This window comes from Mustelus asterias, chromosome 14, assembly GCF_964213995.1.
Source record: "Mustelus asterias chromosome 14, sMusAst1.hap1.1, whole genome shotgun sequence".
NCBI classification, from domain to species: Eukaryota; Metazoa; Chordata; class Chondrichthyes; order Carcharhiniformes; family Triakidae; genus Mustelus; species Mustelus asterias.
Genome location: NC_135814.1, coordinates 81035478 through 81049118, shown reverse-complemented (window position 1 = coordinate 81049118; position 13641 = coordinate 81035478). Strand labels below are relative to the sequence as shown.

Below are 13641 nucleotides of genomic sequence, written 5' to 3'. Positions count from 1 at the left end.
CTGCCTGCCATTGTGCCACTTGGCCTTCATCCACTGTCCTTGCACAGCCTTCCTTCCCTAATGGCCCCATTATGTTTGCCCTCTTCCCCACTGCTCTTGAACAGCTCCTCTTCCACATTGCCACTCTGTGTTTGCCCTATCCCTCCTACCCCTGCACAGCTCTCCTTCCCCAATGCCCCCCTTGTGCGCAGAAAACTGCAGCACAGAAGGATTTGGGGGTCCGCATGCATAAATCACAAAATGCTAGCATGGAAGTTCAGCAGGTAATTGGAAAGGCAAAGGGGATGGAGTATAAAGCTAGGGAAGTCTTGCTAAAACAAAACAATAGATCATACCTGGAATACTTTGAACAGTTTTGGCCCCCTTATCTAAAGAAACATATACTGGCATCTCCCTACACAGTAAGGAGTCTAACAACACCAGGTTAAAGTCCAACAGGTTTATTTGGGAGCAAACGCCACAAGCTTTCGGAGTGCTCCTCCTTCGGATCACAGACTAGAGACAATTCAATTATGACGACAAAAGTCAATGTCCTTTGGCCCGTCTATCCCTGCTTGCCCTCTGAACTAAAGCATCCATGAGCTACCTGATGGCATTAAGGGCTGGCAACTGCATGGAGTGTAATTGTCCATCTTTTAAATGAGCTGACCAGTGTCTCCATTAACCCTGATGAATCCCCACTGTGTGCACATCAGAGTTGACATGTCTGAATGGCAGAAGAGGCTGCAGTTCCTATGAGCTGTTTGCACAATAATGGGTGTTACTGATCATGTAAGTAAAGGGAATAGGATGTGAATGTTAATTAGTGAGAGAGCCAGCAAGTGAAAGCACATCAGCAACAATCGATATGAGTGAGTGATGATGGAGTGAGCAAGTGAGAGACTGAATATGAGTGAAAGTGAATGGCAATAATGATAATAAACCTTCTTCAGGTGGAGATTTCTTTCTCAGCCGAATCATCTGATGATGTGAATGCAATTAATAATTGTCATAGTTCTGCCTCAGTAACAATGTATGTGGAATTTAATCAATACAGGTAATAAACAATGTTGGCAGTCATTTCAGTGCATATAATGACTGCATCTGAACAAAATGCGGCACGGCAGCAGAGTGGTTTGCATTGCTGCTTCACAGCGCCAGGGACCCGCATTCGATTCCCGGCTTGGGTCACTGTCTGTGTGGAGTTTGCACGTTCTCCCCATGTCTGCGTGGGTTTCCTCTGGATGCTCCGGTTTCCTCCCACATTCTGAAAGACGTGCTGGTTAGGTGCATTGACCCGAACAGGCACCGGAGTGTGGCAACTAGGGGAATTTCACAGTAACTTCATTGCAGTGTTAATGTAAGCCTTACTTGTGACTAATGAATGAACTTCAAACTTTAAAATATCCAAACGTCCTTACATATTCATTTGACTATATTATTTATGCCATTAATTCAACAGGAATACAGTGCACAGAGCACAGTGGTTAGCACTGCTGCCTCACTGCACCAGGGACCCGAGTTCAGTTCTGGCCTCGGGTCACTGTCTGTGAGGAGTTTGCACATTCTGCCCATGACTGCGTGGGTTTCCTCCAGGTGCTCCGGTTCCCTCCCACACTCCAAAGATATATGGGTTAGGTTAATTGGCCATGCTAAATTGCCCCTTAGTGTCAGGATAAATAAGTGAGGTTACGGGAATAGGGCCTGGGAGGGATTGTTGTTGGTGCAGACACAGTGGGCCGAATGGCCTCTTTCTGCACAGTAGGGATTCTATGAGGAATTGATAACTTCACCCAGACAAGCTATAAGGACATATGCCATGGCAAGTAGAAGCGTCACAGCAGGGAATGGATTTCTGAATTTGCGATTAAAGGTAGTATTGGCAAGAAGGAGCAACTTTACTCTGCATCTTTGATTATATTAAAGGTGAGATTGCTTGAAGAAGCAGAGTAAGAGTATTAGTCATGAATAAATTCTGCATTGTTCTGTCCTGGGATAACTATTGCTCATCATTTGAGTCATGAGTCAGAGGAACCATTCTTAAATTGAAGGATAATACAGGATAGTGCACAAATGTTTCGCAGACAGGATAGTGCACAAATGTTTTGCAGACAGGATAGTGCACAGGGCATAGTATTTCATAGGTTTGGATAAAAGAGGTGATTGGACCAGGGGGTGGAGCTTCCATATCATGTTATAGAGTCATAGAGGTTTACAGCATGGAAACAGGCCCTTCGGCCCAACTTGTCCATGCCGCCCTTTTTTAAAAAAACTCCTAACTAATCCCAATTGCCCGCATTTGGCCCAATTACATCATACCCATGTAACTATCTAAATGCTTTTTAAAAGATAAAATTGTACCCGCCTCTACTACTACCTCTGGCAGCTTGTTCCAGACACTCACCACCTTCTGTGTGAAAAAATTGCCCTGTCTCACCTTAATCCTATGCCCTCTAGTTTTAGACTCCCCTACCTTTGGGAAAAGATATTGACTATCTACCTTGTCAATGGCCCTCATTATTTTATAGACCTCAGCCTCCTACGCTCCAGAGAGAAAAGTCCCAGTCTCTTCAGCCTCTCCTTATAACTCAATCCATCAAGTCCCGGTAGCATCCTAGTAAATCTTTTCTGCACTCTTTCTTGTTTAATAATATCCTTTCTATAATAGGGTGACCAGAATTGCACACAGTATTCCAAGTGTGGCCATACCAATGTCTTGTACAACTTTAACAAGACGACCCAACTCCTGTATTCAATGTTCTGACCGATGAAACCAAGCATGCCGAATGCCTTCTTCACCACTCTGTCCACCTGTGATTCCACTTTCAAGGAGCTATGAACATGTACCCCTCGATCTCTTTGTTCTGTAACTCTCCCCAACGCCCTACCATTAACTGAGTAAGTCCTGACCTGGTTCAATCTACCAAAATGCATCACCTCGCATTTGTCTAAATTAAACCCCAGCTGCCATTCGTCAGCCCACTGGCCCAATTGATCAAGATCCCGCTGCAATTGGAGATAACTTGCCTCACTGTCTTGGTGTCATCTGCAAACTTACTAACCATGCCCCCTATATTCTCATCCAAATCATTAATATAAATGACAAATAACAGTGGGCCCAGCACTGATCCCTGAGGCACACCGCTAATCACAGGCCTCCAGTTTGAAAAACAACTCTCTACAACCACCCTCTGGCTTCTGTCAAGAAGCCAATTTTGTATCCATTTAGATACCTCACCCTGGATCCCGTGAGATTTAACTTTATGCAACAACCTACCATGTGGTGCCTTGTCAAAGGCCTTGCTAAAGTCCATGTAGGCAACATCAACTGCACTGCCCTCATCTACCTTCTTGGTTACCCCTTCAAAAAACTCCATCAAATTTGTGAGACATGATTTTCCACTCACAAAGCCATGCTGACTGTCCCTAATCAGTCCTTGCATCTCTAAATGCCTGTAGATCCTGTCTCTCAAAATACCTTCCAACAATTTACCCACCACAGATGTGAGGCTCACTGGCCTGTAGTTCCCAGGCTTTTCCCTGCAGCCCTTTTTAAACAAATGCACAACATTTGCCACTCTCCAATCTTCAGGCACCTCACCCGTGAGTATCGATAATTCAAATATCTCGGCTAGGGGACCCACAATTTCCTCCCTAGCCTCCCACAACGTCCTGGGATATACCTCATCAGGTCCCGCAGATTTATCTACCTTGATGCGCTTTAAGACTTCCAGCACCTCCTTCTCTGTAATATGTACACTCCTCAAGACATCAATATTTATTCCCCCAAGTTCCCTAACATCCATGCTTTTCTCAACAGTAAATACTGATGAGAAGTATTCATTTAGGATCTCACTCATCTCTTGTGGATCCGCACATAGATGACCTTGTTGATCCTTAAGAGGCCCTACTCTCTCCCTTGTTACTCTTTTGCCCTTTATGTATTTGTAGAAGCTCTTTGGATTCTCTTTGAATTATGTTGTGGTAACAGATAATCCTAGGATAATAGTTGTTCACTCGTTAAGGTGCACAAACTGTATTAATTAGCTATAGGAAAAGCAAATAATATATTAGGTTCTATTGATAGGGAATCAAGTACAAGAGTCATACATTTAGCCTATACAAGATTCTGATATATGCACATTGGCATTGTGGTGTTTTACCTCCTGATGAACATTACTGGTAAAAAGTCTCACAACACCAGGTTAAAGTCCAACAGGTTTATTTGGTAGCAAATACCATAAGCTTTCGGAGCACTGCTCCTTCGTCATGTCGATATGCACGATCTTCTTGGAGATCCTCTCCACTTGGAGCCGGCAGTTTGCGGTGTCGATGGTAGTCATGATGTGGAGATGCCAGTGTTGGACTGGGGTGAACACGGTAAGAAGTCTCACAACACCAGGTTAAAGTCCAACAGGTTTATTTGGTAGCAAATACCATAAGCTTTCGGAGCACTGCTCCTTCGTCAATTAATTTGGGATTTATGGTATTTGCTACCAAATAAACCTGTTGGACTTTAACCTGGTGTTGTGAGACTTTTTACCGTGTTCACCCCAGTCCAACGCCGGCATCTCCACATGAAGATTACTGGGACAGGCAGCACGCGCAGATCAAATTGTTCCAAAATGAAGAGCCTTGAGTTTGGAAGACAAACTGGAAGAATTAGCCTGACTTGCTTAGAAGAAACACACACTTAGTGGGAACATAAAATACATTTTTAAAAGATAAAAGGTGGGGCACAGTCCAGTTCGAAATTTCTTTCCTTGCTCCAAGCTGTGACATGCAGCAGATGAGTTATTTCCATAATAAAATTTCACTTGTTACATTGCTCGTTCAAATGGATATTTGAAACAGATTGGAATGGTAAAACTAAACATCCTGATGATAAAGCTACAGGTTCTACTTAGATGCCAGGAAATATTTCTTTTTATGGAGCATTATCACTCTCTGAAATTAACTGTAATGATGTGTTGAGCTGGACAGGTTACAGACTCATGATAAAGAACCTTTCTTAAAGAGGTCATTTCTAGTTCTAGTTAGTTATATTTAGGAGCCAGGAACAACCATAGTCTATTAGAGCTTCCCTTGATTGCCTTAGGGGATCAGAGATGAATTTTTCAGACTTTTCCCAAATTAACTGGAATGTTTTTTGCTTCTTCCAGGAGATAATACAACAAAAGGATGTGTGAAGGACTGCAAAGTTGCACTGTTTACTGGGCTGTTGAGGAAGAAGGTTGACAAGCAATATGCTTTTTTCTCTAAGGGATCACAGCTTAAGTTTACCCACAAGTTCTACAATTGGAAAGTGTTCCACAGTCCAACACAGGCATTCATCATCTAAGCAGTATACAATTCACCAAGATTAAAATGTAATCTTTGATATTTTAATTGACAACTTTAGCTCTGCATCTAAAACTTTCTGTAATTGAATTATTCAGAGACATGTCAACTGACTTCCTCCTACAGAGGAATCAAGCAGACCAGATGGGTTTACTGGATACCACCTTTTGGGATAGAAGTGTTTCCTAACTTCAGTCCTGAAATGTCTGCCTCCTAGTCCAAAGATGTGCGGGTTAGGTTGATTGGCCATGCTAAAAAAAAAATTGGCCCTTAGTGTCCTGAGATGAGTAGGTTAGAGGGATTAGCGGGTAAATATGTAGGGATACGGGGGTAGGGCCTGGGTGGGATTGTGGTCGGTGCAGACTTGATGGGCCAAATGGCCTCTTTCTGCACTGTTGGGTTTCTATAATGATTCTATAATCATGGACTGCCCAAGTAGCAGACTGAGAAGATCTTGCCGGCGGGAATGGATAAAAAATTTATGTCCTTGAAAATTTTGATCAAATTACACCATAACTTTTTAATTTCTGGGGAATACAACTCTACTTTGTGTAATTTCTTATCTTAATTTAACCATGAGAGTACACGTATAAATTTAGTAAATATCTGCAAGACTAATATATCTTCCCTAAGATGTGGCATCCAGAACTTGTCAGAGTATTCCAGGTGTGGTCTAACCAATGTTTTATATGGTTTATAAAAGACAAACATTTCATTAGCCTTTTTGATTATTTTCTGTACCTGTTTGTGAGGTTTCAATAATCTATGCATATTGAACCCCAAATCTCTTTGGAACTTCACTGTCTTTGTTTTTTTTAACCACTTAGAGGGTGTGCTGTTTTATCCTTTTCAGGTCCAAAGTGGATGATTTCACAATTATCGACGTTGAAATCTGTTTGCCACAGTTTTTCTCAATCCATCAATAATCTCTTTGTAATCTTAACCTTCCATCTACTGTTTAACTTTGCATCATTGAAAAACTTGGATATGTGGCTTTCTATCCCATTATCTAAGTCATTAATAAATATCATGAAAAATTGAGGCCAAACTATTGATCTTTGCTGGACACCACTTCTCACATCCTGCTTATTAGCCCCATGCTACCGAGCCAATTTCCTAACCAGGTCAATAATTTGTCTTCAATTCCACGAGATTCAGCTTTAACTATCTTTTATGAGGGACTTTATCATATAATTCAGGGAGTCATAAATATTCCCCTGTCCACAAGTCACCTCATCAAAATATTTAATTAGCTTTGTCAGGCACTCTTTCATTATTTCAGCACTCTTGAATTAGCTGAATATTTCATGGTATTCACTCTCTCCTTAATTATGGATTGTGAAATTGGGTTCTATATTGCCGCCATGCTTCAAGCTGCTTCAGGCATGGCATATGCTGGGAAAGGTGCTAGTTTAGCCATGCTATGTGTGGTCAGGAGCGGTCAGATCATGATGTCAGGCAGCCATTTCTGAAACTTCCTCTGTGCCAGTCCAGGGAAGGTACATATTAATCATTCTCAGCTGAAAATGAGTTCAGCTGCACAAGGGTCATTAGCCTCCGCCCCCCCCCCCCCCCCCCCCCCCCGTCTCCACTAATCCTATTTAAAGGAACAGACCTTCAACTTGTGTGTAAGATACTTTTGATTTACTTCTCTCTAGCAAAGATTGTGGAAGTGCTGTGGTTTGTTTTTGGAGTGAATTGGTGAATCCATTCAGAGATTAGAAGATCTGGCCATCTGTAGACACTAAGAACTGGATGTAATGTGGGTGATGAAAGTTTCACCTACCATTAAAAAAACTGCAGAAAACCTCCGTGGGTAGGCCTGAAATTAAATGCCATTTAGACACTTATCTGACCAGTGTCGTGCCAATCCTGAAATTTAGGACACCAGGGGCAGAATCTCTGCCCCCAGAAACTGCCAGCTCATCAGAGGCCAGCCAGAAGTGGTGGCTACTGTCAGTAATGCTCATCATTGGATCCCTAGACACGGTAAGGGTGGTAAGGGGGTTGTGGGGAAGTGATTGTCAGAGGGAAAGGGGGTCAGAGGCATTGGCAGGCAGGTGGCTTTCAATGGCCTCATCCCTTCCCGTTTGTCATAGGGATGGCACGGTGACACAGTGTTTAGTAGTGCTGCCTCACAGCGCCAGGAGTCCAGGTTCAATTCTGACCTTGGGTGATTGTGCAAATTCCTCACGTTCTCCCCCTGTGTGGGTTTCCTCCCTCAGTCCAAAGATATACAGGTTAGGTGGATTGGCTATGCTAAATTGCCCCTTAGTGTCAGGGGGATTAGCTGGGTAAATACATGGGGTTATGGGGATTGCGTGGAATTGTTGTCAATGCAGGCTCAGTGGGCCAAATGGCCTCCTTCTGTACTGTAGGAATTCTATAATTCCCAATGCCAGATCCCTCAATCAGGCACAGAATTCCTGATAAGGAGGTTCCCGCCCTGGTAGGCTCCTGGAAAAAGATTTGGACAGGGCAATCCACAAGAGGCATGGGAGAGCTATACGATTCTCATTTAATTGCTTATTCTGGTGGCCTTAAGGATAATTGGTATCAAGTGGCTCATTTTATTTTATTTGGCGAATGCAAAGTTCCTAAGCTTCTGTTCCTGCTGTGTTGAGTCCAGATAGGCTTCCACTAAGCCTCTGGATTGGGCACTCTTCTATGATGTAGTGTATAGTTTGCTCTTTCCCATAGGCACAAAGGGGGCTGACACTAATGCCCCATCTGTGGAGGTTGGCCAAGCAGGGGCTGTGGTCATTCCTGAACCTGTTGAGGGTGGACCACTCTTTTCTTGGAAGGTTGAAATCAGCCAGCTGTTGGTTTGGGTTTTGAGACCAGGTACTTGTTTTTCACATCCAATGATCATTAATGAGCCCACTTGATATCCCACTGCAAATGGGCGAGTTGTGAACATCAGCCTCTTTCCATCACCAAATCACTGATTTTGCTGCCACAGCCAGACTAGATGCATGTTCTTTCCCAATGATTTAGTAGGCCTGGACACGTGTTTCCAGCTGCAACAGGCTGAATTAAATTCTGCCCCAAGTCTGAAAAAGGTATGAAGACTGGAGCTGACCAACAAATAGAATGCAGGCTGCAGAGTGGATAAGCTCTGCAATGAGGGAGGAAGACACCTCTACACAGGAGGTCCTACCCACCACAGTTTTCAGAAAACACTTCTCCCATCTCCATTTCACTCAGGAACATTGTCTGAGGTGACTCAGATTCAACAAGAAGATGTCATAAGATGTTTTAAGATGACCTGCAGGCTCAGATAAGAGTAAGAATAGCACTGCCAGTGGTTTAAAGGTCACTCCTGCATTAAACTCTGATATGATTGGATTAATCAAAGTTGTGGCATGTCATATGAACACTTCCCAGTATAGTGTCCATCATTGCATCAGGAAGGCGCTGAAGGTTCTAAGCAGGGAGAAATAGGATGAAAGGGCACATAGAGTTACCAGGATGGTGTTAGTTCAAAAGCTGTTGGGGGAGATTTTCAGCCCGCACTCTCCGTCCGCGGAATGACGCACGTACTCAAAATCCAGAGGGCACAATTCACACCGGCGAGTTTCAGAGTTCCAATCTTTTTGATTTTATTATGACATGTATTAGTATACAATGAAAAGTATTGTTTCTTGCATGCTATACAGACAAAGCATACCGTTCATAGAGAAGGAAAGGAAAGAGTGCAGAATGTAACTTAACAATCACAGCTAGGGTGTAGAGAAAGATCAACTTAATACGAGGTAGGTCCATTCAAAAGTCTGATGGTAGCAGGGAAGAAGCTGTTCTTGAGTCGGTTGTTATGTGACTTCAGACTTTTGTATCTTTTTCCCGATGGAAGGTGGTGGAAGAGAGTATGTCCGGGATGTGTGGGGTCCTTAATTATGCTGGCTGCTTTTCTAAGGCGGCGGGAAAAGTAGACAGAGTCAATGGATGGGAGGCTGGTTTGTGTGATGGATTGGGCTACATTCACAACCTTTTGTAGTTCCTTATGGTCTTGGGCAGAGCAGGAGCCGTACCAAGCTGTGATACAACCAAAAAGAATGCTTTCTATGGTGCATCGTGGCTTCTCGCCAGTGGAGTGACCTGAAACACTGAGGGACTGCAGAAAACTCATTTTAATACATTAGCACGTCATTAGCAAGCACTCTCTCTGGATATTGAGCCTGCACAGAATATTCAGAGGGTGCCAGTGTGACGCTACCCTGGTGCCAGTTACAATAGCTCTATCTGGTGCCTTCACCACCTTGCATGGTGTGCCCTGCTCAGGGGGCACCAGAGAGGACTTGGGAGACACTGATAGGTTCAACTTGGGGTCAGGAGTGGGGGGGATCCCAGAATCATTGGGAGTGGCTTTCTCAATGTTGGACTGCTTGGGAGGAGCCCTAAAATACTCACTGGAACATGTCTCCAAGTTCATGGTGGTTGGCTGTATCCTCCATAACCTTGCCGTCATGAGGGCATAGCCAAGCATCCAGAGGCCATTTTGGAAAGAAGAGGAAAAAGGGGTGGTTAAAAATGAGGCAGGCAGTATACAGCCAGGACTCATTTTCTCTATAAAGGCTGTCCATGAGCGTCACTTCAGACTCTGCTTCCCTGGGGTAAACACCTCTTCACCACCTTAACTCCACCATTCCCCACTTTAACATCCATAGGAGCCACCCCATCACAGTATCACCTTGGCCAAGAACTTGCAGTAAAAGTCATAATCCTTTCCCTTATGTGCTTATCCAAAAACACACCTATAGTTGTACAAACCGAAATGATCTGTTCATCCTTGTGCATTCCCAAAGTGCCTGAATTGAGGATAACTTTGCTTCCATATAGTGTTATCCAGTGACTGCAGCATGCCTGCTGATTTGTAGATGACCTTGCAGGATGGCCTCAAGCAGCTCTGAGACCAGAAGGTTGAATTCTTGACTGCGCTATTTTGGAATATGTGGCATTATTCTAGGCTTGCTAGATGAGAGCCAACAGCAGCTTTGTCACACTGCCACACCCATGTAATTGTTAATCCTAGTAATCGGTTGCAGGGCAAATTCTTGGAATGCCACCAGCAACTGCGTGCCCCTCTGAGAAATTGTAATCTGCAGCCATGATGGCAGCAGTCTGAGCCTACATGGCAGCAATCGTGGATCTCACGGCCTCCATCTGGGCTTCCACTGCAGCTCTCAAACATTAGGTGGCTCCTGCCGATACTGCAGTGGAAATTGAATCAGTTACCACCAGACGCTATGTCATGACTGAGTCTGCAAGTGCTGTTTTGAAGTTGTTCACCATTTCAGGACTGGAGGGAATGCATTCCAAGCTCTATACAATGTTCTCTGTAAATTTTGTTTTGAAACCAAATTCTTCTGTGCTCCCTGACATTGCATGGATGTTGTCCGACAGTCTCATCAATGTACCAGGCATCACATCAGCACTTTCCTGTATGTGGCCCATCAAATTTCTTATGAGTCTCCTGTCAAAGAACCCGTCTACAACCTAGCTCTCCCGTGAGCTGGCATACTAGCTATGCTTCCCCTGCCCTTACTGCAGCCTTTTCATGCCCAGTGACTTAACAATATGGAATTTCTGTCTTTTTCCTAGCCTCTCGAGTTCACACACTGCCAGTATCTGAGCTGGTGAGTGCAAGTGTCAGCTAAAGTGATGGAGCATCAATGGTGTGGTGTTACTTTCTCCCTCTCTCCTGAGGCTGCTTTGGCTGGGCAGGCAGCAGTTCTTGATTATCGGAAGACACAAAAATCAGGAAGGGGAAAGTTGGGGTGAAAGAAGAAGAGTGGGGATACATTCAGTGAACTGGTTTAAAATTCCCTTATATCCCTCTGTCATCTTTCTTAAATATTAGAGTGACGTGCAGTTTTCCAATCTAAAGTAACAGAACTGGTTTCGTGATTGAAAATCATGATTTATTTTTTCCCTGCAATGGCCAAGGATAATAATGGCAATAGTATCATTGTTTCCCCCAACCATCATTTACTTCATGTAGACCAGGAGTGAGGTTGGAACTTTCCTTGTAGCTTAGTTTCTCATTTAGCAACTGAGCTGTTGAAGGATTTAAGACTTGTCACCTAATTTGTCACAAAAGTATTAAAAAGCTGTAATATGCAAAGCATCGCTGTATCAAAACATCACAATTGTAAAAGGCATTAGAGTTGATGCAATATGTTAGCATGCACTTGCATATATTTCAGTGGAAGGGATATCCATTACTCAAAGGATCAATTGGACATAACTCTACATAAATCCATTACTACGCAGGATCAATTGTACATAACTCTGCATAAAATAAACATATAACACAAACTGTTTTGTATGATGTATCATTTAACAAGCTGATTGCTCTTTGAAATGTAGATATTTATTCTGATTCTGAGAAACACGGGCTTTTCTAATGCTGCAGCATGTAGCTCCTGTTAATGGCTTTTCTCTTTAAGGTCGCATAGACATGATTGGTTTCTGTTTAGCAAACAAACAAAGAAACAAAAAAAATGTAAACAATCAGGGAGAACAGCAATAAGTACAAGTAACAAGTCAGCTGTTGCTCTGTCCCTTTGGTTTCAGCTGAAATTCTTTAAATCTTTTACCATGCCATTTGTCAGGCCAATGTTTGAATGACCAGGCTGATGGCTGAATCTTTGTCCCAGCGAAGGGAAGTGAGTTACTGATCTATGTGCAGGTATGGGAAGGTAAGAGCTGTGCGCATGATCTCAGGGATGCAATAACAATACTGGATATAGATATTTTTTTAAAAAAACTTTGATACTTTTGTTTTCTGTAGCTGGAACAGAGATGTGAAATTTATCAATTATAGAAGGGTACAGATCTGATCCTGATTCCTATTAATGCTTCCTTGAATTATTGTGCCAAATAGCAAATATATAAAATAGCTCAATGCACTGTTTAAAATAAAAGGGCTTTAAAAAAATATATAAATGTGTGTTATTCCTCACATCACATTTTCACCAAAAAATGCTCACATCTTCTTTTATAGCTGTACACAATACTACTCAAAAACTTTCTTTTAAGTTACAAGGTTTTATGTTTTCTAGGTTGAGAAACAAACTCTCCTATCTCTTTCTCAGTGTGCAGAAATAGATTGCCTTCACCCATAGTGTACATTTGCAATCATTTCCCTTTCTCCCCACAGATGTGCATAGGCAGATGGACAGTTGTTGGCAAAATTCTAGAATCCATCGTTAAGGATGAGATTTCTAAATTCTTGGAAGTGCAGGGTCGGATTAAGACAAGTCAGCATGGATTTAGTAAGGGGAGGTCGTGCCTGACAAACCTGTTAGAGTTCTTTGAAGAGATAACAAATAGGTTAGACCAAGGAGAGCCAATGGATGTTATCTATCTTGACTTCCAAAAGGCCTTTGACAAGGTGCCTCACGGGAGACTGCTGAGTAAAATAAGGGCCCATGGTATTCGAGGCAAGGTACTAACATGGATTGACGATTGGCTGTCAGACAGAAGGCAGAGAGTTGGGATAAAAGGTTCTTTCTCAGAATGGCAACCGGTGACAAGTGGTGTCCCGCAGGGTTCAGTGTTGGGGCCACAGCTGTTCTCTTTATATATTAACGATCTAGATGACGGGACTGGGAGCATTCTGGCCAAGTTTGCCGATGATACAAAGATAGGTGGAGGGGCAGGTAGTATTGAGGAGGTGGGGAGGCTGCAGAAAGATTTAGACAGTTTAGGAGAGTGGTCCAAGAAGTGGCTGATGAAATTCAACGTGGGCAAGTGCGAGGTCGTACACTTTGGAAAAAAGAATAGAGGCATGGACTATTTTCTAAACGGTGACAAAATTCATAATGCTAAAGTGCAAAGGGACTTGGGAGTCCTAGTCCAGGATTCTCTAAAGGTAAACTTGCAGGTTGAGTCCGTAATTAGGAAAGCAAATGTAATGTTGTCATTTATCTCAAGAGGCTTGGAATACAAAAGCAGGGATGTACTTCTGAGGCTTTATAAAGCACTGGTTAGGCCCCATTTGGAGTACTGTGAGCAATTTTGGGCCCCACACCTCAGGAAGGACATACTGGCACTGGAGCGGGTCCAGCGGAGATTCACACGGATGATCCCAGGAATGGTAGGCCTGACATACGATGAACGTCTGAGGATCGTGGGATTATATTCATTGGAGTTTAGGAGGTTGAGGGGAGATCTGATAGAAACTTACAAGATAATGAACGGCTTAGATAGGATGGACGTAGGGAAGTTGTTTCCATTAACAGGGGAGACTAGGACGCGGGGGCACAGCCTTAGAATAAAAGGGAGTCACTTTAGAACAGAGATGAGGAGAAATTTCTT

At 43.1% G+C, this 13641-nt stretch overlaps 1 protein-coding gene across 9 annotated transcripts in view; it reads right to left on the bottom strand.

Annotated features, from left to right (window-relative positions):
• Window positions 1-8899: 8899 nt before the first annotated feature.
• Window positions 8900-13641, bottom strand: part of LOC144503796 (melanophilin-like) — a 163060-nt gene continuing 158318 nt past the window's right edge. For 6 of the 9 annotated variants that reach the window (XM_078228695.1, XM_078228688.1, XM_078228689.1 and 3 more), the window contains one exon: window positions 8902-11790. In XM_078228695.1, coding sequence (XP_078084821.1) covers window positions 11764-11790 — 27 coding nt within the window. In that variant the 3' untranslated portion in view covers window positions 8902-11763. Of the gene's footprint in view, window positions 11791-13641 lie in introns of all 9 variants that reach the window. The other 3 variants (XM_078228691.1, XM_078228696.1, XM_078228694.1) reach the window with 1 other exon arrangement.